Source organism: Ascaphus truei, chromosome 16 (assembly GCF_040206685.1).
Source record: "Ascaphus truei isolate aAscTru1 chromosome 16, aAscTru1.hap1, whole genome shotgun sequence".
Taxonomy (NCBI): domain Eukaryota; kingdom Metazoa; phylum Chordata; class Amphibia; order Anura; family Ascaphidae; genus Ascaphus; species Ascaphus truei.
In genome coordinates, this window is record NC_134498.1 from 48119271 (window position 1) to 48145847 (window position 26577).

A 26577-nucleotide genomic window follows, 5' to 3' on the forward strand; every position below is an offset into this window, starting at 1 on the left:
CCCATCACGCGCGAATCACTACAGTGCAAGGCGATTACTCACACTACGGCCTAGAACAGACAGACGAGAGCATTTAATGTGAATAGTCGATAATTACCACTGCTGCGCAGGAGTGTAAATGTATTTCCCTTGCTAGGATGGACAGCTTTTACAAAGCACTGAGCAATGAAAACTAAGTGATTCAAATGGACCGTAAACGGCCTAAAAATTGCGTGTGTTTGGATTAACCATTAGGTTACTCAATTCCCATAACATACTTCCATATGTCATACGCCTGGGTCCTTCCACCGTATTACTGTGGCTGTTTATACCTTATCCAGTGGTTTCCAAATACCAACAACAACTAATACAGACAAACTACTCAATGGCAGACAGATGCACCATGCAAAGCCAACATTGGCCTGGCTGGGTTATTACTCAGCAGACTGGCAAGGCAATCTTGGGTATCTAGCAAAACCGCCTCCTTGTCTATTTAAGTCCATAGAAAGATACCGGACAGCATTATAGCATGCTGATCTTGGCATGACCGAGTAATCTACATCTGTTAGTTAGTGCAGATCAAGCCTTGAGCTGCAAGGCAGAAAGATTGTGCAAGTGAATCCAGCGTGAATGTATTCACTTCTGGTTAACCCTTTACGGTGAGGCTTAAGACTTTTCCTAATAACGGGCCAAGACCTAAAGTGCTCAGTGAAAACTAGGCCCATATAAAACCAACAATATTTTATATTTCAGTAGTGGAATCGTAAATAAGTACTGGAGGAATAAAAAAAAAATAAAAAAACTGGAATATTTTAATAATACGAGACGAGGAGAAAGTGAACTTTAAAGTAAACAAGGAAAGCCTGCCTCAGGACAATGGCGATTGGTCTGCAAACTGGTGCAACCAAACAGGTACAAATTGTTGGTTTCCCACCATATGGGGTGTGTGACCAAGTTCCAGGTGCGCTACAAAAATCAGGCACATAATGTAGAATACACATCTCTTATAAAAAGGTGCACAGTGTTAAGACAGCAAAAAGGACACTTGATTGATTCACCTTGATAAAGAGCCAACACTTGAAACGCGTAGTTGTGAGCATTTTTGCCTGTTGCTAATAAATTAGTCTTTTTTCACTTTCGGGAACGCTCTCCTTTTCTTGATTATTTAACCTGCCGGGAGTAGTGACGTGTCTTTTTTGCTTTTGCACCGGATTGAAGACGGAAGCACACCTGTACCTGACATGGATCATTACCCAAGGATGCTGCACTATATGCGAGTCCTAAAGATATATATAAATATATCTCTGATCATTCATTACACTATACAAGAGATAGATGTCTGGACACTTTATTGTGGGTATACCTTACTACAGAGCCAAGTGGGATACTGCCAGTTGAATGGATTGTAAGAGATATTTCATTATTTGATACTGGAAGGGTACCCCAGCTTAGGATTCTTATTTATTCTTTTTTTCCCCATCAGAAGATACTTGCTCATGTGTTAAGAGCATTCCACAATGTGTTTGTAAACTACACAGTGTTAAGAGCAGAATTGATCCTGGGTAACCTTCTGCATCTTCTACGCCCTCAATGTGACCTTCACAGCAGAGATAATGCCGCACAGGGACAGGAAGGATCGCCACTTAGATAGGTTACATCCGCTCTTCTGCACAGAGTTTGCCTAGCAGAAAAGGCGTTCATGCAAACGTAGATACATCGCCATCATCATGCATCACTGCATAAATAGGAGGAAAAGGATCAAATGCATCTTCTGCATCAGAGATACTAGTTACACTGCAGCTGTGAGCCGCTTACTCTTCCAGCACTGAAGTTAAAATAAGCGACTAGTAAGCCAGTACCTTTAAATATTACAAAGTATTAGTGTTACATGGATTAGAATGGAGTTTAATTCATCCTCTGCAGGATAGGCCTGCATGGGTACCCCAGTCCATGGATGTCAGTGCATGGGTACCCCAGTGCATGGGTGTCAGTGCATGGGTACCCCAGTGCATGGGTGTCAGTGCATGGGTACCCCAGTGCATGGGTGTCAGTGCATGGGTACCCCAGTGCATGGGTGTCAGTGCATGGGTACCCCAGTGCATGGGTACCCCAGTGCATGGGTGTGCCTCTTACATAGTGACAGGGTTCCTTGTCAACCCCGAAATGATAAATCAGTCTCGGCTTTGAAATGAGGGAGATTTAAGACACTATGAGGCTCTCCTGCCAACCTCACCCAAAGCAAAGCACTGGCTGGCAGCGAATGGGTTCCCCCCCCCCATCTTGTGTCACGTGGTGGGGGGATACCTCCGGTACCGGGCAGTTACAGAGTATCCCCCGCTCACACAGCATCTCACCCAGAGTAACCTGCACACAGCGGATCTGAGACGCTGCAGAGCATTGCACACCTCATTAACCCCTACCCCTCCCTACCAGTCTCTTGGGGGTTAATACGGATGCAAAGCATTAACCCCGTCAGTGCTGGAGGATATTTGGGGCGGGGGGGGGATATGTACTGGCCCCCTATAACCGCGTCACTAGCAGAGCAGTAACGGGGATACAACCCCGAAGCGTGGTTCCGGGTCAACGAAAGGGTTAATGGGATGCCACGCCCACAAACGGGCGCTCCTCCCTCCTCACCTCATTATCACCCGCTTCCCCTTCACGTCCACCTTCTCCAGGGTCAGCTTGTTGGAGAGAGACATGTTTGCTGCGGCTCAGACACGCGACAGAGGAGGACTGACCTTTCCCAGCGCAGGTCTCTTTAACGCCGCAGATAACCCGCCCGTCGCCGCCTCTGATTGGCTCGCTAGGGGGTGCAGGCCTAGCGAGGGGGCGCGCCATTGGTTGACATGGCTGTCAACAGTGACGGTGGGAACGCCCCCCTCTCGCAGTGAAGGAGGAAGGAGACTGACAGCTGCGGGAGTGAATGGAGCGCGTGACGTCATAATGCTCAGAGCACGTCTGGCACGTAACAGTGATACAATGTTACCAGCTGTATTTAACGTGCAATCTACCATAGAACGCGAGGGCTGTGGCTGAGAACATCCCCATTCCCCCCATCCTTACAAAGTATCACTTGCTTGTAAATCCCTGGACATAACACACAAAGTGTACCTATAACGCGCCGAATGTTGGAGGGTCTGGATTCATTGTCAGTGTCTCATTCAGGAGCATCAGAATAAGGCGGCGCTTATAGTGCCGGCGACCGATGACGTCACCCGTCGCCATTGCGATAGTTATATTTCAAATTTAGGCGAAGTCGCTGGCTACAAGCGACTTCATAAAGGGGGAAGGCAGAGGGACGGAGAAGCTCCTGATTGGCCGCAAGGGGAAACCGTCGCCGAAAAAATCAAATAACAGTGATTACCAGCTTTTTGGTAGTACTGTTGCTCCATCGCCTGCACGACTGCTAAAACTCTGACTCAGGCCCTCATTCTCTCCCGTCACGATTACTGTAACCTCCTGCTGTCCGGCCTTCCTGCCTCTCACCTGTCTCCCCTACAATCTATCCTTAACGCTGCTGCCAGAATCACTCTACTCTTTCCTAGATCTGTCTCAGCATCTCCCCTCATGAAATCCCTCTCCTGGCTTCCAATCAAATCCCGCATCTCACACTCCATTCTTCTCCTCACTTTTAAAGCTTTACACTCTTCTGCCCCTCCTTACATCTCAGCCCTAATTTCTCGTTATGCACCATCCAGACTCTTGCGTTCTTCTCAAGGATGTCTTCTTTCTACCCCCTTTGTATCTAAAGCCCTCTCCCGCCTTAAACCTTTTTCAATGACTGCCCCTCACCTTTGGAATGCCCTTCCCCTCAGTACCCGACTAGCACCCTCTCTATCCACCTTTAAGACCCACCTTAAGACACACTTGCTTAAAGAAGCATATGAATAGCACTGTGGCTATTCTGAACACATGGCACATAAAGCTTGGCCCCCTGCAGATGCAGTTACCAGAACTCCCTCCTACTGTCTCTGTACGTTCTCCCTACCTACCAATTAGACTGTAAGCTCCTCGGAGCAGGGACTCCTCTTCCTTAATGTCTAAAGCACTTATTCCCATGATCTGTTATTTATATTATCTGTTATTTATTGGATTACCACATGTATTACTGCTGTGAAGCGCTATGTACATTAATGGCGCTATATAAATAAAGACATACAGGCATACCCCGCATTAGCGTACGCAATGGGACCGGAGCATGTATGTAAAGCGAAAATGTACTTAAAGTGAAGCACTACCTTTTTCCCCCACTTATCGATGCATGTACTGTACTGCAATCGTCATATACGTGCATAACTGATGTAAATAACACATTTGTAACAGGCTCTATAGTCTCCCCGCTTGTGCACAGCTTCGGTGCAGGTAGGGAGCCGGTATTGCTGTTCAGGACGTGCTGATAGGCGCATGCGCGAGCTGCCGTTTGCCTATTGGGCGATATGTACTTACTCGCAAGTGTACTTAAAGTGAGTGTCCTTAAACCGGGGTATGCCTGTACAATACAATACAATACATGTGTATCCATAGCACCAAGTGGCATATAATTATTACAGACACGTCAGATTTAGCAGGTACTGGGTAACAGGTATTAATTTGTCGCACAGGTTTAGGGGTAAGACGTTCGTGCTTAGCCTTGTCGCGTCCACCATGAGCATCTGAATGTATTGATGTTACTCACGCATGTGTAAGTATTAGTTAAGGAAAGTTATAGCGTTTAGATATTGAGGAGAAATCTAAATGTCATTTTTGTAGAGTTTTTTTTACTCTGTCGTAAAACTCTCAATCTAACAGCTGATTTACGACGTGAACGGGCTTCTGTTGTTTCCATGGAGAAAGAATGCATTAGCAATATCTTAGCAAAGATTATGAAAATCAGATTTCAACAGAGGTGTGTTTGGACCAAACACGTGATATCTCATGTTCCTGAGCCAGTGACCTCTCTGGGAGAAACCCAATGGCTTTTGGGTAATGTAATGTATAGGGTTTTCTGTTTCTGTTTTAGCCTTTCATTTTGAGAAACTGTCCTGGAACCAGATTGCATGTGCTCCCTGTTCTGAGGCCTCGTTCAGGGTGCAGGCTTCGGAGGGAGGGCGTGCTGCCGTGCGAGCTCCCGTGGGACACAAAGTATTCAAATTGAATAGTGGTTTTCAGGGTAGCAGCTGCCCTGTCTCCGAAGCCAGGAGTTGACGCTGGCTACAGTTTCAATGAACAAAAAAAATCGTTTTTTGAAGCTGCAGCAGCGTCACTGGGACCTCGGCAGCCAATGAAATCATTCTTGAGAATGATTTCAAGACTGCAGCCTCGATCCCTAACGTCACTGTAGCCCCGCCCCCTCCTCAACTCCTGAAAACGTCTGCTGGGGATGAACACACATCGCCCACCAGACTGCCGCCCTCCCTCCCGAACGCTCGCCCTCCAACTCCTACCTCTGGCACCCTGAACGAGGCCTAAGGCCTCGTTCAGGGTGCTGGCTTCGGGGGCAGGGCGTGCTGACGTGCGTGCTGCCGTGAGCAACAAAGTATTCAATGTGAATACTTGTTGTCAGGGTAGCTACTGCCCTGCCTCCGAAGCCAGGAGTTGCTGCTGACGACAGCTTCAGTAAACGAAAATTTCGTTTCTTGGAGCTGAAGCAGCGTCACAGGGACCAAGGCAGCCAATGAAATCATTCTTCAGAATGATTTCATGACTGCAGCTTGGATACTTTACCCTGCCGTCTGTAGCCCCGCCCCCTCCCCAACGCTGAAAAGTCTGCTGGGGGATAATCACATGTCGCCCAGCAAACTCCCAGCACTGCCTCCCTCACGCCCTCCCTCCGAGTCATCAGCTGGCAGCCTGAACGAGCCCTAAGGCTGCCAGCACTCTTCAGTGTAAAATTGCAACATTGTTGCTTTCCCTTGTGGCTTCCCAGCCTCTTGCCTTGGCAACCACCCTCTGCTCAAATCTGAGATGGTTTGCCCATCCCACCCCTGCTAGTTGGTATACCCCATGTCTTGTTCCTGCTTGGACAGGAAAGCATGCTTATTTTACAACCAGCAGCTAAAGTGAATAGATGCACTGTCCCCCCAAGAAAAGCATTCTTTTTTTTACCTTCTCCCCACAAATGTTGCTTATCAGTTATTTTATACTCCCTCCAATAAGTTACAGAAAATAGAAGGATTCTGTGTGCATTTAAAGGAGATGAGTTTAGCTACCCGATTCTACTCACTTGCCACAGTGGGCTTGGGCCAGAATAGAAACTGTTCTGCATCTATTGTAATTGTATGTTCTTGTAATCCTTTTTTTCTGTCACCCAAGCATTGTATTTTTATATATATTAAAACATGTAATAATTGATGCTATGGGCTCTGAATTAACTGTTGCACTCGAGAGTATTTATATTTTTGCACGCATTTTGCTACAACAAATTGTGTGTTAAAGTGCATAGTTTTTTCTATAATAAACAGGGACCTGGGACGACCCTCGCAAATATTAATTTGACATTTTATTTGCATAACTATCTTGGGTGGTGGAAGTGTATAGATATGATTGCAATTGAGTAAGGGGTTAATATTAACTCATTAGAGGTACCTTTTGCAGAGGAGAAAGGTGAGTTGGCATGAGTAGCCGTGTGTATTAACCCTGATTGCATATCTCAGTCACGTGCCCACTTGTGTGCTGTTCGTGACAGGTGGTATATGGGGACGGATTTAGGGGAGATATTGTTCATTGAGAGACCTTTGCGGAGGTGAAAAAAGGGGACCGCTTGTGAGCTGTGTATTAACCCTAGTCCCGTATGCAGGTCACGTGCTCACAGGTGTGCCGTACGTGACAAATGGTGTTTAACCCAATTTTAGCTCCGCTTGTGAGCTGTGTATTAACCCTAGTCCCGTATGCAGGTCACGTGCTCACAGGTGTGCCGTACGTGACAAATGGTGTTTAACCCAATTTTAGCTCATTAACCCTTGAAGCACCAGATGGATTAATACATCTCAGGACATTATGACACCTACCAACTGTATATACATATTTAGACGGTACTGTTCCTATTTGTCTATGACCTGTAGCTATTAAAACCAGCAGCACCTATTGTACAGATTTCTGCCGGTGTGAGAGCCGATGAGAGCTCCACCGCCTGTCTCCCATTGGTTGAGAGTTGGAACCTTTAGCCAATTACAGGAGCTTGAATACCAATGACTCCTTTGATAAACTATCAGCAAGTTATAGAGAATGCATCACCACTTCTATTTTACATGTACGCAAATAAATAAATGTGAGTGTTAAACTAGTAAAAAGATCCCGGCATATAATCAATTGAATATTTGGGGAAGCCTTCATAGGAGGTCCTCACTTGCACATAAGCTCCTGTTCCCCACATGAATAAACTACCTTGTACCCATCATGTGCCCAAAGTTGGGGTGTCTGCACGATTTTATTGGCTACACCAATGGTTACCAACTTTTTACAAAATATACTTGGACTCAGGAACGTCAGCCTCCTTCTTATAAAAAATACTTTCATTGTAGCAAAGCAGTTTTTTTATTTCCAATTTTCTTTTTTCATAAACCAACATACAATGTGTGATACAAAGTATAATATAAATATATTTATCATATTTCTGAAAACAAACAAAATCAGGAATTATCTCCAGCTAAAATGTACAGCTGGTGACTCCCACTGCCAACCCCTAATGCAATGCTTTCCAACCCTTTTATGGTTAAGGAACCCCAAGTGAAATTCTGACGAACCCCCAACCATCTCTAATAGCGCGTCTGTGATCCGATGGATTGTAAATTCTTCTGTATTTGATACAATTTTCAAATGACCTGAAAATTACAGGGAACCCAAAGGTCCCTGGGAACCCTGTCCTAATGTATATCTTTATTTATACAGCGCCATCCATGTGCATAGTACTTCCCAGCAGTAATATACGGGATATAATATATAATGGGGGAATAAGCTCTTCAGACATAGAAGTATCAATAGCAACAGGAGTCCCTGCACTTATGTATATATCTCAGAATATGATGCACTGAAGAGGGTTATTTATAATAACAAAAATGCTATAGCTAAACAACAGAAAACAAAATAACATTTTTATACATGCTTCCCACGTGATGAACACAATGGTACAGAATTGATAGATTTAGGAACTTGAAACAAAGCCTATGTACAGGGGACACATATTACACTCTACAATCCAGGGGACACGAGGTTTTTGGCCTCTGGTTGTCTCACTAATCTTACATAATCGTCTGTCGTCTAAATTTAACACAGGTTAAACTCCACGGACATTCCTTATTTCAACCTCATCTACTATGTAACTGACATTCCGTTCTAGGATTTATTTCTCCACGTCTGATAATGAGATAAATCCATGTATTATTCCTATTTCAATGTACCGGCACTTCGTTTTTAGTTATTTTCTTTAAACCTGAACTATAAATGAGTTCCGATCCTCCCGGGTATGTACGTTACACAGACACTGCTACTCGCCCTCTGCCCTGCCTTCTCCCGGACTCCTCATTAAGGCCGCTATTCAATATGTTCTGATGCCCTCTTCCCCCTCTTAGGATCATTTCAGCTTCATTAGTTTGAATGGAGCTGAAACTGCATCACAGCACCCTAAAAAGGTGCCTGGAGGTGCTTACTCTGCACATACTACATTAAAATAGTATCATTCACTTCAGCGATTCAAAGAGGGCGTTAAATGGAACCAAAAGAACACACACCATTTTTTTCTTGAACTGTAGAAGGATTTTTTTTAACTCCTGCAGCAGTGAAAGGATTGAAGACTGAAGCAGACTGAAAATAGTACAATTAAAGCTGCAATTTTCTGCAAGAAATTGCATTATTTGCAGCTGGACAGCAGAGTGCGCAGAACACATCGCCGTGTTATGAATTGTGGTGTCTTCTGGCAGGAAAGGGGTTAAGAAACCCTATATATATATCATATTAGAATGCTGTCACAAAACATGCGCGCACGCATGCACACACACACCCTTTATTATATTAACAATTCCAAATTACTAACAATCTTGCATAATAAAGAACAAATATTTTTTTTGTTCGGCGAGTAGATTTTTTGGTGATTTGTCGACCACTATATATATATATATATATATATATATATATATATATATATAGAGAGAGAGAGAGAGAGAGAGAGAGAGAGAGAGAGAGAGAGAGAGAGAGAGAGAGAGAGAGAGAGAGAGAGAGAGAGAGAGAGAGAGAGAGAGAGAGAGAGAGAGAGAGAGAGAGAGAGAGAGAGAGAGAGAGAGAGAGAGAGAGAGAGAGAGAGAGAGAGAGAGAGAGAGATCTCACACACAATCATAACTAACCCTTGCAAGGCACTGCTAAGTTCCCCTTTTATAACCAATAACTAGAAGGCTTCCCTGTCCTTCACTTTTTATACAAGTCTAAATAGCCCTCCAGGTTAATTGCACATATTAGCATAAACTCTTAATTATCTGCTCATATTTTCTTTTACCCATTCGGTGTTAAAATGCCCTGAAATGCATAAAAGGGTCTAATGGCATTGAAGGGGTTAAATCAAGTGATCACCTAGAAAATAATATCTTTCTTTGCCCTTTTTATTCTGTTTATATTCGATTAAGATGAGCAGTAAATTAGGAATGTTGCCACAAACTCTTTGATTGCAGAAGGTGCTTCCAGAGTACGGCAAAATAAATAACGCAACAGGTCTCCCACAGGAAAGCAATGCTGGGAAATATGCAGTGTATTGTTACACTGTGACTGCAGAGAGGAAACGCTCACATTTGGGCACCGGCACTGAAATGATACAGCTGTGCCCAGTAACCAACACCCCATCATGTTCGGTAACTGCCCAAATTCTGAGCACCCCCTCTGAGAAACAAACAGTCTGTTGTATTCCCCGTTCCACTTTATCTGCAGGTGAAAAGGTTCATCTTTTGTCCATGCCAGCTATTAACTAAACATCATACAGAAGAGCAGCCCAGTTCTACCAGAAAGATTGTTTAGAAAATCTAACATCTAAAAAAAACAAAACCAACCTAAAAAAAAACTTTTAAACAGCCATCTCAATTTAAAGGGCAGCTACTGACAGTTCAGGGAGACGGACAGGGACACCGCGCATCAGACTGCAATCCCCGTAACTTGTCACTCAAATCAAAGGCAGTGAACAAGGGATCGATTCATCTGTTTGGATGAAGCGTATGTCCCGTTATATTTGCAGCTTCCGCTCCCAGAATCCCCTGCTTGTTTCATCCCCACTGGTTTATTGGTTCCTCACGTGAGGGCAGAAGCCCTATCAGACTGGAATTAAAATGTAATCTGCTTCTACCCAGCATGTTCTATCCCTGGTACACGGGATTTGTTTTAGGGATAAATTATATGAATATAATAACACACACGAAAAGAAGATTAATAAGATGCGAGCAGGAAAGTCCCCGGAATAATAAAGACAACTAGGATTTGATTACCCATTGTTTTACTCATAAAACCTATCCCTAAAGCAGGGACAGGGTGGGAGATTTTCTGAGAAACACAGGTTAAGCGGTTTGGAGGGGTGTGGGTATGTATGTATTTATGTATGTATTTTTGTTTACAATATCAAAAGGAAATATACAATCAAGACAGAATTGATAACTGTATGACACTTAAGGAGCGATATATATATAAAAATATATATATACGGTATATATATATATAAAAAAAAAAATATATATATATATAAATATATATAAAATCAGTTCTGAACTCCAGTTCCCAAGACCCCTCAACAGGTCAGATTGTCAGGATATCCCTGCTTCAGCACAGGTGGCTCAATCACAGGCTTAGTCTTTGAGGGAGCCCTTGATAGAGCCACCTGTGCTGCACCGTGTTGGGGGTCTTGGCACCACAGGTATATATATATAGAGAGATATCTCTATCTACCATAGTTGTTACTGTGGTGCAACTAGACGCTGCGCTGTAAATAATTGCCTAAATGCCGGGATGATTTACTGAACATTGGGCCAATTTGGTGATTGTTGTTGCTGCTCAAATATTTAAAAAGGTCAGCATGTCAGAAATGGAAGTGGATGTAAAGGAAGAGATGCAGACAGCCACACCTCTATTCTTTAAATGTGTCTCCCTGGGGATTAATACTGGTTTACATTGAGCCACTCTAATAGGCTGGCATTAAACCCAATCACAGCTGCATATCAGGTGCTGCAATGCGCTGACCTGCCATTTACTGCACACTTCCTATAGCACAAACATGGGTATTTAAATCTCTTACAGCAATATTAGTGCAAAGGCACCAATTGGCACGCATATTAATCCTTTTGCTGCCAGTTGAAGCAGGATGTTGCAGTCCCATGTGGAAGCAAGAGGGTTAACAGAAAGGACATTTCACTTGCTATGATTATGTGGCTAATTAAGTATAAAATCAGCAGATTATGCATCGTGTTTCATCACCTGTTCCACCCAAGAAAACTACCCAGCTTTTCAGGTAACGTCACAAGAGCGTGCCCACCAACGTAAGTACAACGATACAATGATACATGGCGATGTAAAGTCAGAGCATACATCAGGTGCTTCTCTGGAGAGTTTACATTGGGAGAGGAGTACGGCTTCCTTTTCCGCTTGTCAATGTTTCTAGGACGCCGCGGCGGGTGCGCGTGTCGTGTGCGCTCATTCCAGAGACACGTCAGACTGTGAGCTCTGGTTTGGCAGGAGGGAAGGGTGCTGCATTATATCTTCAGCACAAATCTTGACATAAAGGCTTGTGTCCGAAAGCACTACGGTGTTGCATGGAAAGTGATGAATCTTCAAGCAAGTGTAAATCTCAGCTTAAGACAATGGGGGCTATTCATTGAGGTCCGACGGTGCACTATTGACTTGAATGGTGGTGCCCGATCGGCACCAATACACTTTGATAAATAACCCCCGATAAGTGACTACGAAAGGCTGGTGCTTATCAGAGCATTGCATTCTACGCGGGAGGGATAATGAAATCAGAATTATTATTTTTTACTAACACTGTCAACATACAAGCGTTTATCCTATCCCCAAATAATGAGGTCAGACTGGGGTACATTTATCTTACGAGTCCAGCGCTTTAACGCAAAACAATGGATATTATGAAAAAAAAGGCACATTTACTTGCAAAGTAATCTTCTTTAACCCCTTCCGTGCCAGAAGGGAGCATGTGATGGAATCCATGACTGATCCCTTTGGTAGGTCTGTGCTTAAATGTAAATACTTTGAGAGATTATCTGCATTGTGTTGCTATTATAGTTTGCTACAAAAGGCCCATTGGTTTTTCAATCTTGGCTGAACTAGCATCATTGCCTCCGACAACGCGCAGGCTCACGCGCACTTGGTCCTGCTGAAACACCGCTCTCCATGGTGGCCAATCATGGTGAAACACAACGTAGCTTCTTGCACTGTGTAACCAGGACGCTTTATCGCGACGCCTCGTTCAGAGGATTGTGTCTTCCTCGTCCCGCTGATCTCTCACGAGCAGCGAGTGCTTGTCCGGCTCCATTTGTGCAATACTGTGCAGGGAATGCTTGTCTGACCGCAGGGAATTGATGGAGGCTCGGCTGTAGTTTACTATGCGGTCCAGGAGGCTCAGTTTGGGGGAACTTCTCAGGGTGTCGTCAATTCCGATGTGAACACTGATTTCTGAAGGCGATTTCGGTCTCATTTGACCGTGGGCGCGGAGCTCCAGCTGCTCTCGGCTCGGTTTATGATAGCTGTATAAATGCAATAGAATGATATTAGTTTGTGATTTGCAGCGGTGAACGAAACATGAAAATGCTGCGTGAAAATCTATTACATTGTACAGTTTTAAGAGAGTATAAAAACCATTTAAAAAAGACAAAACATCTACATCGGGGGCGGCCAACTCCAGTCAAGGGCCATCAACAGGTCAGGTTTTCTGGATATCCCTGCTTCAGCACAGGTGGCTCAATCAGCGGCTCAGTAGTTGACTGAACCACCTGTGCTGAAGCAGGGATATCCTGAAAACCTGACCTGTTGGTGGCCCTTGAGGACTGGAGTTGGCCGCCCCTGATCCCACATATCTGTTCCAGTCTCCAGCATTGAAACTGCAGACAGGCGTGTGACCATACACACGAGAACATGGTGTGTCCATGTGCATCTTCAAAAATTCCCTCGGTACAACAAATCTCTCCCGACAGTATCAGGCTGATTATTATTACACAACCAACCTTACTTGGTCAAAGGTTCTGCACTGAAAAGTTGGAAACCGGATACAATAAAAGGTTTGATGGTACAGCTTTGTCTTTATCAATGTAAACTGGAGCCGTTGAGAAGCGGATACTTACAGTTTAAGCAGCAGAGAAGAAAAGACGACAGAAACAGAGGAAGCCGCCATTGCAGCCGAGCCCATCCATGGCTGCAAAATCAAACCCACTGGCAGGAAGACACCTGGAAAAGGTGCACAATTCAGTGTCGGAAAGTCTTTAAACAAACCTGGGCTGTAACTGCCGTAACGCCAGGCTGTGCAGATCAGGTTCCAGATTAAAACCAGCCAGGTATTCAGGAAAAGATAAGTAAGCAGATATGACTAGAGCAGGGGTGGCCAACTCCAGTCCTCATTGGCCACCAACAGGTCAGGTGTTCAGGATCTCTCTGCTGTAGCACAGGTGGCTCAATCAGTCCCATCTTCAGCACAGCTGGCTGAGGATCAGAGATTGAGCCAACTGTGCAGAAGCAGGGACTAATTGAGCTGGGATATCCTTAAAGTCTGACCTGTTGGTGGCTCTTGAGGGCTGCAGTTGGCCACCCCTGGACAAAAGGTTAGTTTGTTATAATTAAATTGCAAGCATACTGTGATAAAATCACTGTATAGGTGCTGGAATAGGGCAGCTATGGGATTTTCCAGCGTACAGAGAGTTAATTTCCCCTAGAGTAGCTAGTGCAGCTGCAGATAATCAGGATGAAATGCTCAATGGACAAGGAAATGTTTTAAGCCAAACACAGGGAGCTGCCATGCTAAGAGAGACTACTGTTTCCAGAGAAGGGGGACAGAGAAGAGTTCTCCCCAGCTGTGGAAGCTGGCAAAGTCACCTAGACCTGCTGGACGGTAGTCGCGGAGTCTGCTGGGACTGCCTGGGTCTTAATCCCAGGAAGAGGAAGGAATGACACAAGACCGTGCTGAAGCAGGGATGTCCTGTCCTTAACATTGGATTTACAGAGGAATAGATTATCTGAGTTCTTGTGTGGCTGAGCTCCCCCTATGAATGAAGGACGCAAGACCGCGCTGAAACGGGGACATCCGGTCCATAACCTTGGATTTACAGAGGAGGGATTCTCTGAACTCTCGCAGGGTCCAGAGGGAGCTACCTGGAGCCCCAACAGAAACAGATCAGAGAAACACTATGGGGCCTATGCAGAGAGCAGCGCTAGAATAAATTGGAGAGTTTAAGAAAAAGTAGCTTTAATGGAGAGTTTTATTCTCCATATGCAGAAATGGGCGAAATCCGCTATTTTTAGCATTACTGCATGTGGAGAATTGTAAATGAGGAGATGCGCGCAGCTGAAAGGGAGAAAAAAAAAATCGCGCAATTTTTTTCCCCCTATAGCCGGCGACCTCCTGCTTCTTGCCAACTTTAGTTGGCAGAGAAAATTGACGAAAATCGCGCCAAAACCAGCCGCTAGATGGCGAGCGCGCCTTTCTGAATTTGGATATTTTTCAGACTGGCGAGATGTAGGTTCTCGCCAGCCACGCGGCGAGATTTTCAAATAGAAAAAAAAAATGGCGCTTTTTTCATACCTCGCCATTTTCGGCTGTTTTTAGCGCGATTTTCGCCGGAAAATGGCGAGATTGTTAATAGCGCTGCTCTCTGCATGAGGCTATATATTACTGTGCGCAGAGACTGTGTATGTTCAGCTAGAACAGTATCTGTTTGGGATGGTAACCAGCTTAGCTGTTCATCCAGTTAGTAAGGCCTGAAGCTGCATGTATAGTTAGTCTCCTAAGAGGAGTAGGCGTTTATTTTATTATTTGTTTTGACAACTAACGGTGGGCCTGATAGGGTATAATTTAACCCTTTAAATAAACCCTGTATAGAGAAATACTAAGTTTCCTGCCTTAATCTGGGACTAAAAGAGACTGCAACGTGGTGTGGGCATCACAATACAGGCGCACCCCGCATTAACGCACGCAACGGGACCGGAGCATGTATATAACTACGTAACACTGTGCATATTTATTTATCTGCTCACACTGACCCCCATCAGAACTTTGTTTTATTCTCTTACTGTGTTATGAAGTATAAACACCGCTATTAATTCAGTGTTTTTCATATATATCTATATCTCACCACAACACAACTTCTACCACCTCGTGAGGATCAAGGGAGGATCATTTCCAGGGTGAGCACTAGACTTTTCAAAGGGCCAGTATAATATTGTAATCTGATTTTCTATGTTTTTTGATTGACTGATATAATCAAACATCATTTGAAGGGAGCGCCTCAGTTACACTCCATATCACAATACATATGCACGATCGATACGGCTGGATTCATCGTGTTGTTCCCATCTGTAAATCCCACTGGGATGCTTGATTTCTTTGTGCACCCAATTGCCCATACTGGTACTGGTACTGACGGATCTGACAAAGCCATGCAGTTTGTACATACCAGCAGCTATAGGGATGCCGACAAGGTTGTAGATAAGAGCGAAGACGAAATTAATTCGGATCCTTTTCACAGTCTTGCGGGATAAATCTATGCTGGCCACCACATCCAACAGGTCATTCTGTAAAAAAAAAGATCCTATCGTTCCAATGCTGGACATCAGGGTGTGAAACCCAGCTCCATATAACCTTTGGTCGAATCACCTTCAACACCCCCCCAATGCGATGCTGGCCTCTCTGGTAATATATTGTTTTATACTGACTTGCCCAAGCTATATAGGGGTCATTTACTCACGTCTCTCGACTGAAAAAACTGGGGGAAACCCACCAGATTTTTTTACAAATCTGGCACAGTTTTGTTGTTGTTTTTGCCTGTTTACCTGGCTGTCAAGTTCTTCATCGTGCACCTCAGACACTGAATACATATCACGTGATCCTCAGAGATTAACCTATAGCCCTCTCAGTTTGGGGTTTGCGCTAGGACTTTAAATTCTGCATATTTTGGAGGGACAGATGCAAGCTGCTTTATTCATAAATGTTATAAAAAAAAACTTATTTAAACATTTGTATGCAACATTTCTGCTTTTAACGGTCAAATATTCCGGTGTGAACACTACAGGGCATAGTTACTCCCTCGTCACAGATTACCCCCAAATTGTCCTATTAGGTACAGACTTTGGTACACTCCCAAGAACCTAAAAGCAGAACCCTGTTCATTTAATGTAACCCTGTATCTGTCACCATAACTCTGTACCCAGGACATTTGTGAAAACGAGAGGTAACTCAATGTGTTACTTCCTGGTATACAAATGAATACAACAAACCTGCTATTAATCAGCTGGTAATCTCGCCGGCGAGTTACCTGTAACGTCGCAGGCCGGCCAACAACCTGTGTAATAAGGTAAACACGGAGTGGGGATTTACCCGGATTAGGACGACGTCGGCAGCTTCTATGGCCACATCTGTGCCGGTGCCGATGGCGATGCCCACGTTGGCCATGGCGAGGGCGGGCGAGTCGTTGATTCCGTCACCCACCATGGCGACGCATTTCCCTTCCTCCTGCAGCTGCCGTACTTTGGCTACTTTGTGAGAGGGGAGGACCTCAGCGAACACCTTGGTGATACCGACCTTGAGAAAGCGGAGCAGGGAGCGGGACATGAACAAGAGACCACCGAGGCTTCTCCATTCTCTACTTCCCCCTTCTCTACTTCTACTTCATACCCTAGTTAACCTCTTCTCTGCCAGAGTGGCCTAAAACGCATACTGCTTTTACTAACAGATAGCAAAAGGGCCATACAATCACTGAAAAAAAGAAATGTTGCAGCGATTTCAAGGAACCAGTGACGAGGACAAAGTAAAAGCGCAAACAGCCGCCAAATATGATACTCCGAGGCCTGGAGCAAACTGCATATGTAGGAAGACATTACACGGTGCAGTTAATAGTTTCACAACCTGCAAATACAACCAAGTTATCTCCAGGACCAGTAAATAACTCCACACAGACCATGACAAATTGTACTGCTATTCCAGCTCTTGGCTTGCTGTCAGTGTGCACGCTTACCTGTGAAGCGATGGTTCGGGCAGTCCTGCTGTTGTCTCCAGTCATTAGGATCACTTCTAACCCCATTGAACGCAATGTATGGACGGCTAATGCGGCTTCAGGCTTCACTGTGTCTGCAATAGCTAGTAACCCACATAGCACTCCTACAAAACAGGAATAAAACATGGGGCTCTCTTATTCTGGACGACACAAACCTTCGTTCAAGGTAAAAACGTCTGAATGCAACGATTACTAATTTATATCTATGGCCCAGACCCAAAAGGGGGTGCTAAGTTTTAGCGCGTCTGTGCTTTAATTCATTTGAATTGGAGCCGAGGTGTGCGAAAGCTTAGCATCCGTTCATAGAGCTGGACCATTGTGCTTACACTTCAGTAACTGCTGGCCCAGTGTAATACCTGCAGGAGTCACACTAAAAAGAATGGAGCATCTTTGCTGCCGGAAGCAATATCTTGCAGACTTTTCAAGTTAAAGTTGCACATTATTTTCAGAAATGGGAACCTTCTAATCTCTGAACAATCAGCATACTTACTAAGCAGTGCCAAGTTGTAAGACTCTTTCTGGCCCACTCCAGTGAAGGGTACATAAGGTACCTTGTGGCATAGAGCTGCTTAGTAAGGCTCATGGCCCTGAGTGTCAGCGCTCCTCCACTCTCCTAGAAATAAAATCTTTAGATAGATGGAAGTGTATGTGTATATACATTCACATGTCTCAGACAGGCCGGCAACACTGCTTTTCACCATTATCTCCGTGCATACAGTGCAGCCAGGGATTCTGGGTAATGACATGCTAATGAGCACTATCACTTTTTACTTCAACTCCATTTTGACATGGGCCCCTGTAAGCTTATATAAAACAAGATAAACAGTGGGCGCTAAATGATGATGCAGTCTTCAACTGAGCCACCTGTGCTGAAGCAGGGATATACTGAAAACCTGACCAGTTGAAGGGGCTTGAGGGCTGATGTTGGAGCACCCCTGTGTCAGAGCAACTCAATATTTGCTAGGAATTACCATCTACAGCTACCAGGACGGCAGTGCGGCCGTTGTGCTCATGTTCCGTCATGAGAACATCCGTTTCATTGTTCAGGAGCAGACCGTTCCGGTTCATCCACTCGCGGTTCCCAATCAAGACCGAGTATGTTTGAGAAGGAAAGGAAGCTGAAAAGAGAAGTTGTTATGCTTATTGTGTGAGCAGAATAACTTGTGCAGGCCCCTATGCCGAGTATTTAACAAGAAGATAACCGGTAACCGAGAGCAATAATTATGTACCGTGTTTACAGCTCCCTCAGGGGAAACAAAATGGCTGCCAAATCTCAGGCCAACCGGAAGCTCCAACATCATCTGTTGTGGCTTTCTATTGGATGGCCATTTAAATCCCTTTTAAAAACCAGGAAGTGATACCGATAACTTCACCAGTGTCACAGGAACGGGGTACCAGCTGTACCCGTAACCATTTACTATTCAGGCGAGCAATTAACACTCCGGCAGCAAAGGGTCAAACTTATTTTATTTTTTTTATCTTTTGGAACGGGGTGGCCAACTCCAGCCCTCAAGGGCCACCAACAGGTCTGGTTTTCAGGATGATCCTGCTTCAGCACAGGGGGCTGCAGTCTTCGACAGCCACCTGTGCTGAAGCAGAGATATACTGAAAACTGGACCTGTTGGTGGCCCTTAAGGGCTGGAGTTGCCTCTTCTCCTCCCCCCTCTGCAGAATATCTGTTTTTCATGGCAAACCTGCTAAATAAAAAATACCAATTGTCCTTTCTGACTTACTTGGAATCTGGGATTCTATGAAGGGATGAAGAATTAAATTTTCATTTTCTCCTTCAATCTGCACCAACAGAGCATTTCTGCTGTTATTAGTGTCAACAGTTTGATTTGTGCTGTGCAGAAGCCTCTCGATGTTGCTAACTTTGCAGCTGATTCCACATCCTGGCACTGCCTGAAAATCCAAACAAGTACCCAGGGTCTCTGTCTTCATGACCTAAGTGAAAAGAGCACATACATGAACTAAAGCAAGCAATACCGGTTAACTTTAATACAAAATAATATATATGTACATATTTTTTATTACAGGATTGAAGCAGAGGGTCACCGGAGGGGAACTGTATTAATTTCAGCTCCGGGACCCCCTGCTTCCAGGAATACTTGGCTCCGTAAGGGGTGCCGGTATCTCCATGGAGTTTAAAGCTCCAGATCACGCGGGCGTATAGGAAGACGCACCAGATGACGTCACGGTGCTCTATTGGCCCACGTGACACAGGAATGTTAAACCGCCATTAGATTAGGCACACAGTTTCCTGCATCAAGGGAGCCATTAGGAGGCCCGAACATAATCCGTCGCTGCTTCCTATTGGCTCGTATGATGTGGAAGCTTTAAACCACCATGAGGTAACCTGCACCACCTACGGAGGTAAGTGTCTCAGGAAGCAGGGGATCCCTGCAGCTGAAATTAACACAAATGCTCCTATAACATTACAGATCGAGACGTCCGTTTGTGTGATTGCTAAATCACAGGAATACAATGTAGGAAATAACCCTTTACAGGCGGACGACTCCCGAGATTCAGGCCTTCCCTACTTAGATACGATATAACAAAAATACATAAGAAAACTGGGAATGCCAGGTCTGCCAATTGGTGCGAGATCGGAACAGCTGAGACCTAACGAGGCTCAAATGACAACTTTATCAACCTCTACATTAAGAGAGCAAATAGTGACAAGATATTGGCAGATTTTCATACAAAGCGCCCTTAGACTAAGCCAATTATACAATAGTTCTGAACACTTCGTTAAATTCTGAATAATATTTTCCCCTCCTAGCGTACACAACTTGGTACATTAGTCCACGCCATGAACGTCTTACGCCCTCATTTTGGTGCTTGAAGGTGATGCAACGGATTGAACCAAATTCTTCTGCTTTGCAAACAGGGGATGGGGGGTGGGGGGGGGCACAACTACAGTCCTCAAGGGCCACTAACAGGTGAGGTATTAGTGATATCCCTGCTTCAGCCCAGGTGGCTCAGTTAAAGTCTGCACCACCTGTGCTGAAGCAGGGATATCCTGAAAACCTGGCGGTGGCCCTTGAGGACTGAAGTTGCACACCCCTGCCTTAGAACTAGGCTCCTAATACTGACGTCTCTGCAATATAGCACAGGTGCTGGCTGTGCCCGGACGCCCTACCTGTTTGCAGTGCTTTGTGACGGCTGTTCCCAGAGGGTGCTCGCTGTTACACTCGGCGGTTCCCACAATCGCCAGCAGTTTGTTGGAAGACATTCTGTTGCTTTCCACCAACACTTTCACCTGCATTACGGCTGGAGTCCCGTGGGTAATAGTTCCCGTCTTATCAAACACTACCATCGTCACCTAAAGCAAGAAGGATTATTACATGATCTTTTAGAATCGAAGCAGGTGTCATTCATAATTATAAACTGGGAGATTGAATTGAACTTTGTGTGTGCAGTTCTATCTAGGAAAAAAAGGTGCTCAGGTATACAGGTGTGTATTATACACAGAGCAGCGGGTATCTGTATTACACTGCAAGGTGCTCAGGTATACAGAGGGGGTATGTATTATACACAGAGCAGCGGGTATCTGTATTACACTGCAAGATGCTCAGGTATACAGAGGGGATCTGTATTATACACAGAGCAGCATGTTTCTGTATTACACTGCAAGGTGCTCAGGTATACAGGTGTGTATTATACACAGAGCAGCGGGTATCTGTATTACACAGCAAGGTGCTCAGGTATACAGAGGGGGTCTGTATTATACACAGAGCAGCATGTTTCTGTATTACACTGCAAGGTGCTCAGGTATACAGAGGGGGTCTGTATTATACACAGAGCAGCATGTTTCTGTATTACACTGCAAGGTGCTCAGGTATACAGAGGGGGGCTGTATTATACACAGAGCAGCGGGTATCTGTATTACACTGCAAGGTGCTCAGGTATATAGAGGTGCTCAGGTATACAGAGGGAGTCTGTATTATACACAGAGCAGCGGGTACCTGTATTACACAGCAAGGTGCTCAGGTATAGAGGGGGTCTGTATTATATACAGAGGGGGTCTGTATTATAGAAAGTGAGGGGTACAGTGGTTTGTACACCAAAAGAAATTCACTTAAATGCACACTACCCAAAATGTAAAATTTAACCTTTAATAGTCAATCCTTAAAACATATATTACCAATTTGTAAATGTGATAACGTATAAAAATGAATTAAATAAATAAATAACTAGTGCAACTAGGCAGTCTCTGATGTTTAAATGTTCCAGTATATTCACAAAGCTGGAAGATGGGAGACTGCTAGGGTGCAAAAAAGCCCACTACTTCATTGATCAGCCTAATAGATAATAAACATCATGAGGGTTATTGGCATGAACTCTTAAACTGGACCTTGACTAATGCAGCAAGTCCCGCCTGGCCACTACCCTAATTTTTATATAGATGGCTAATCTAATGAATGGCTGACTAGTACTGTATTAAAACAACCCCATGAAGGGGGCTGACATCATCAAACACGCGTGTATCTGTATTACACAGCAAGGTGCTCAGGTATACAGAGGGGGTCTGTATTATACACAGAGCAGCGTGTATCTGTATTACACAGCAAGGTGCTCAGGTATACAGAGGGGGTCTGTATTATACACAGAGCAGCGTGTAGCTGTATTACACAGCAAGGTGCTCAGGTATACAGAGAGGGTATGTATTATACACAGAGCAGCGTGTATCTGTATTACACAGCAAGGTGCTCAGGTATACAGAGGGGGTCTGTATTATACACAGAGCAGCGGGTATCTGTATTACACTGCAAGGTGCTCAGGTATACAGAGGGGATCTGTATTATACACAGAGCAGCATGTTTCTGTATTACACAGCAAGGTGCTCAGGTATACAGAGGGGATCTGTATTATACACAGAGCAGCGTGTTTCTGTATTACACAGCAAGGTGCTCAGGTATACAGAGGGGGTCTGTATTATACACAGAGGGGATCTGTATTATACACAGAGCAGCATGTATCTGTATTACACAGCAGATGCTCAGGTCTACAGAGGGGGTCTGTATTATACACAGAGCAGCATGTATCTGTATTCCACAGCAAGGTGCTCAGGTATACAGAGGGGATCTGTATTATACACAGAGCAGCAGGTATCTGTATACACAGCAAGGTGCTCAGGTATATAGAGGGGGTCTGTATTATACACAGAGCAGTGTGTATCTGTATTACACAGCAAGGTGCTCAGGTATACGGAGGGGGTCTGAATTATACACAGAGGGGGTCTGTATTATATACAGAGCAGCAGGTATCTGTATTACACAGCAAGGTGCTCAGGTATACGGAGGGGGTCTGAATTATACACAGAGCAGCATGTTTCTGTATTACACAGCAAGGTGCTCAGGTATACAGAGGGGATCTGAATTATACACAGAGCAGCGGGTATCTGTATTCCACAGCAAGGTGCTCAGGTATACGGAGGGGGTCTGTATTATACACAGAGCAGCAGGTATCTGTATTACACTGCAAGGTGCTCAGGTATACAGAGGGGGTCTGTATTATACACAGAGCAGCGGGTATCTGTATTCCACAGCAAGGTGCTCAGGTATACAGAGGGGGTCTGTATTATACACAGAGCAGCAGGTATCTGTATTACACAGCAAGGTGCTCAGGTATACAGAGGGGGTCTGTATTATACACAGAGCAGCAGGTATCTGTATACACAGCAAGGTGCTCAGGTATACAGAGGGGGTCTGGCTAAACCACTCATGTGCATATAGGAACAGGAGGATGTACACAGCACATTAACAGCACACTGGCCGCAGCCACTGAGGAGTGATCTGAAGAAAGAGCTGCTGCCTGAAACGTTATCTGTTATATTGTGTCCACTAAGCTTCATTAAAAAGCCTGGGGGGGGGAGCTCCTTTGTTCCTGCAAGAATAATTGGGGTTTTTTACTGACCTTGTGTGCCATCTCCAAGGGTTCTCCCCCTTTAATCAATATGCCATTCTGCGCTCCTACTCCTGTACCCACCATGACCGCAGTTGGTGTCGCTAATCCAAGCGCACAGGGACAAGCGATGCACAGGACTGTGATAGCGGCTTGGAAAGCAAACCGGACAATCACTTCTCCTCTGGAAATGCTCTTGCTGTAACCCTTCAGACAAGACAAAGAGATGCTTCAGTGATGCTCGCACAAAGTGATGTTTCTTTTCAGGAGGTGGAATGGAGGTGGAGGCACACAAGTAGTTTTACGGTTCACACCAGGAAAACAAACATCTTATGAAAACAAAAAAAACATCTGCACATCAACGTTTAAAACCTCGCTGCTATTTTACAATGAAAAGAAGAGCTACTTACGGGAAAATATTTCTCTACAATTTCAAAGTCGATGTATCCAATGACAAGCCAGGCGCACAGAGTGAGGACGGACACGGCGACAATGAAAGGAACAAAGTAGCCGCTGAGTTTATCAGCGAACTGCTGGATAGGAGCCTGAGAAAAGAAACACACAGCACAAAGCTAAAGAGATGGGAATGATGGTTCTTATTTCTATTGTGCTACTTATTGGTTATTTTTGGTAAGAACTTAAAGCGGCATTCCAAGCAGCCTTTTTCTCTTCATTTAAATAAAAAATTTGAATTGAAGCATGGGGTCTCTATAGCAGAACTCCATTAATTTTCGCTCCGGTGATCCCCTGCTTGCAGAGATAATTACCTCCGTAGGGGTGCCGGTAGCTACCCGCCTATATGGTTCAAGTAATGGCGGCTTTCAAAAGCTCCCACGCCCTGAGGGCCAATAGAAAGCCGTGATGTCATCAGTGCGGCTTACTATTGGCCCACGTGATGCGGGAGTACGGAACCATGTAGGGGGTGCCAGTATCCCTGGAAGCAGGGGGTCACGTTGCTGAAATTATTGGGGTTTAGATCAGGAGGCCCCCTGCTGCCGGGCCTCCTCTCCTGCTGCTGTTCCAGGCCTCCTCACCCAGCCGTTTCGAGGCAGAGGTAGGGCCCGGCCAGAACTCAGTTCTAACGTCCACAACTGCCCAGCACCGGAGGCTCCCCCCCCAAGGTAAGGCGTGAATAGAAAGTTACCTTTGAGGTTTGTGCCTCTTCGACAAGTTTAACAATCTGACACAGAGTCGTATCAGCGCCAACGTGCGTGGCCTCGATTAGCAGAGACCCGTTCTTGTTTATTGAGCCGGCGATCACGCTGCTTCCTGGCTTCTTACTAACATGATTCGCTTCCCCTGAGAAAGAGAGCACAGACCCAGCGTCAATGAAACCAAAGTGGCCTGCAGCCATACTCTTAAGTAGAAATGTTTAAAGTAGTTATGAAGTTTAAAAAGGAAGTTCAAAAAGAAGTAGAAAAGTGGACAACACCTACTGCTTCTGATTCCTGCATTTGATCTACGTTGGAAAGGAGGATATCATCCCATACTGCACATCTCAGAACTTAACTATTGCTTTGATGCCGCCTTTACTTTTTATATTTGCTGTAATCTCACTTATTTTCAAATTATGTACTTCCTTCCACCAGCCTCATCATGTCTCTAACTCTATCCATATATCTTCATCTCTCCTTTCTTCCCCACTTCTCAGTTCACATGAACTCCTTTCTTACCTGCGCCCTCTGACACCACACAGCTATACCCCCTGCACTAAAACACACCCCTACAAATCATCCTCACACATTCTCTTTCTATCCATGCTTCTCCTCCTTGCTTCTGGGGATATCTCTCCCAATCCTGGTCCCTGCCTTATTTCTACATGCTCTCGTCCTCGCCTCCACATGCAACTTCTACTCCTTCTGGTGTCAACCCCTCCAACCTCATACCTATCCCGTCACCCTCCCTGCTCTCTCCCTTTCTCCTGTGCCCTTTGGAATGCTCGCTCCCTCTCTAACAAGTTCCTCTCTGTGCATGACTTCTTTCTCTCTCACTCCCTGCTTCTCTTTGCTATAACTGAGACCTGGCTCACTCAGTCTGACTCTGCTCTGGAAGCTGCCCTCTCCAACGGTGGCCTTTCCTTCTCACACACTCCGCGCCCTGATGGCAGGGGTGGAGGCGTTGGGCTCCTGCTCTCCTCTCTCTGTCGTTACCGAACCCTTCCTATTCCCCCCTCTCTTGCTTTTCCCTCCTTTGAGGTTCACACAGTCCAGATCTTCTCGCCTCTCCCAGTACACGTGGCGGTCATCTATCGCCCACCTACCTCTACTCATCCCCCCTCTGCCTTTCTCTCTCACTTTGAATCTTGGCTCTCTTTCTTTCTCTCCTCATACTCCCCTGTTCTTCTCCTTGGGGACTTCAACTGCCACACTGATGACCCCTCTCTTCTTTGGGCCTCCCGCTTTCTCTCTCTAACCTCTTCTTTTGGCCTGCAACAGTGGACTGAAGCTATCCCCCACAAAGATGGCCACTACCTAGACCTGGTTTTCACTAAAAACTTTTCTCTCACCGATTTCTCCATTTCTCCTTTTCCTCTCTCTGACCATCACCTCATCTCATTTTCTCTATCACGCTTCTTCCCCTCTAAATCTCGCCCTCGTTTTTGCAGAAACCTACGCTCTATTAACCTACCAGCTTTTGATTCCACTTTACGCTCCTCCCTCTCTTCTCTCAGTTCTACTTCAGACCCTGACAACCTGGTCAGGAACTACAACTCTGCCTTATCCTCCTCTCTTGACCTACATGCCCCGCTTTCTCTCTGTCGTCCTCGCCCTTCTAACCCCAGACCTCGCTCCTCTGAACGCCTCTGGAGAAAATCTCATACGCTCGCAGACTTCCTTCACTACAAATTTATGCTGTCCTGTTTCAACTCTGCCCTCTCTCAGGCTAAACAAACCGACTTTTCATCACTAATCAACACGCACAAGTCTAACCCACGCCCACTCTTTTCTGTCTTTGACTCTCTACTCAGACCACCCTCGGCTGCCTCCTCTTCTTCCTCCATCTCACCTCAGGACTTTGCTGACTTTTTTAAGGAAAAGGTGGAATCCATACGTCAGAACATCCCATCTGTTGCCTCCTCCCATCCCACACCTCTTCCTAACTCTCCTCTTGCCTTTCTGGACTCTTTTTCTGCTATCTCGGAGGAGGATGTGTCACTGCTGATCTCCTCTTCTCCCTCTACCACCTGCCCTCTTGATCCCATTCCTTCCCATCTCCTAAAACCTCTTGCTCCTTTTATAATCCCTATGCTCACACAGATCTTTAACTCTTCCCTCTACTCTGGTACTTTTCCATCCTCCTTCAAACATGCAACCGTGATACCATTGCTCAAAAACAGCAAGCTTGACCCTACCTGTCCTTCTAATTATCAACCTGTCTCCCTCCTGCCTTTTACCTCCAAACTCCTTGAACGTCTTGTATTCTCTCGATTGCTACACTTTCTCAACACCTATTCTCTTCTAGACCCTCTACAATCTGG

General features: G+C 45.2%; 2 protein-coding genes across 5 annotated transcripts in view; both read right to left on the reverse strand.

Moving 5' to 3' along the window:
- Positions 1-2772, reverse strand: part of PGK1 (phosphoglycerate kinase 1) — a 28303-nt gene extending 25531 nt beyond the window's left edge. Inside the window, exon 1 of the mRNA XM_075573486.1 lies at positions 2617-2772. Within this exon, the coding sequence (XP_075429601.1) occupies positions 2617-2681 (65 nt within the window). The 5' untranslated portion in view covers positions 2682-2772. The remainder of the gene's footprint in view (positions 1-2616) is intronic.
- Positions 2773-7470: 4698 nt separating this feature from the next.
- The window catches only part of ATP7A (ATPase copper transporting alpha), a 57085-nt gene continuing 37978 nt past the window's right edge, over positions 7471-26577 (reverse strand). For all 4 annotated transcript variants that reach the window (XM_075573488.1, XM_075573487.1, XM_075573489.1 and 1 more), the window contains exons 13-23: positions 24244-24398; positions 23510-23644; positions 23112-23306; positions 20335-20517; positions 18926-19136; positions 18164-18310; positions 17154-17296; positions 16517-16720; positions 15597-15714; positions 13275-13377; positions 7471-12680 (exon numbers count right to left, since the gene is read on the reverse strand). In XM_075573488.1, the coding sequence (XP_075429603.1) occupies positions 12404-12680; positions 13275-13377; positions 15597-15714; positions 16517-16720; positions 17154-17296; positions 18164-18310; positions 18926-19136; positions 20335-20517; positions 23112-23306; positions 23510-23644; positions 24244-24398 (1871 nt within the window). In that variant the 3' untranslated portion in view covers positions 7471-12403. The remainder of the gene's footprint in view (positions 12681-13274; positions 13378-15596; positions 15715-16516; positions 16721-17153; positions 17297-18163; positions 18311-18925; positions 19137-20334; positions 20518-23111; positions 23307-23509; positions 23645-24243; positions 24399-26577) is intronic.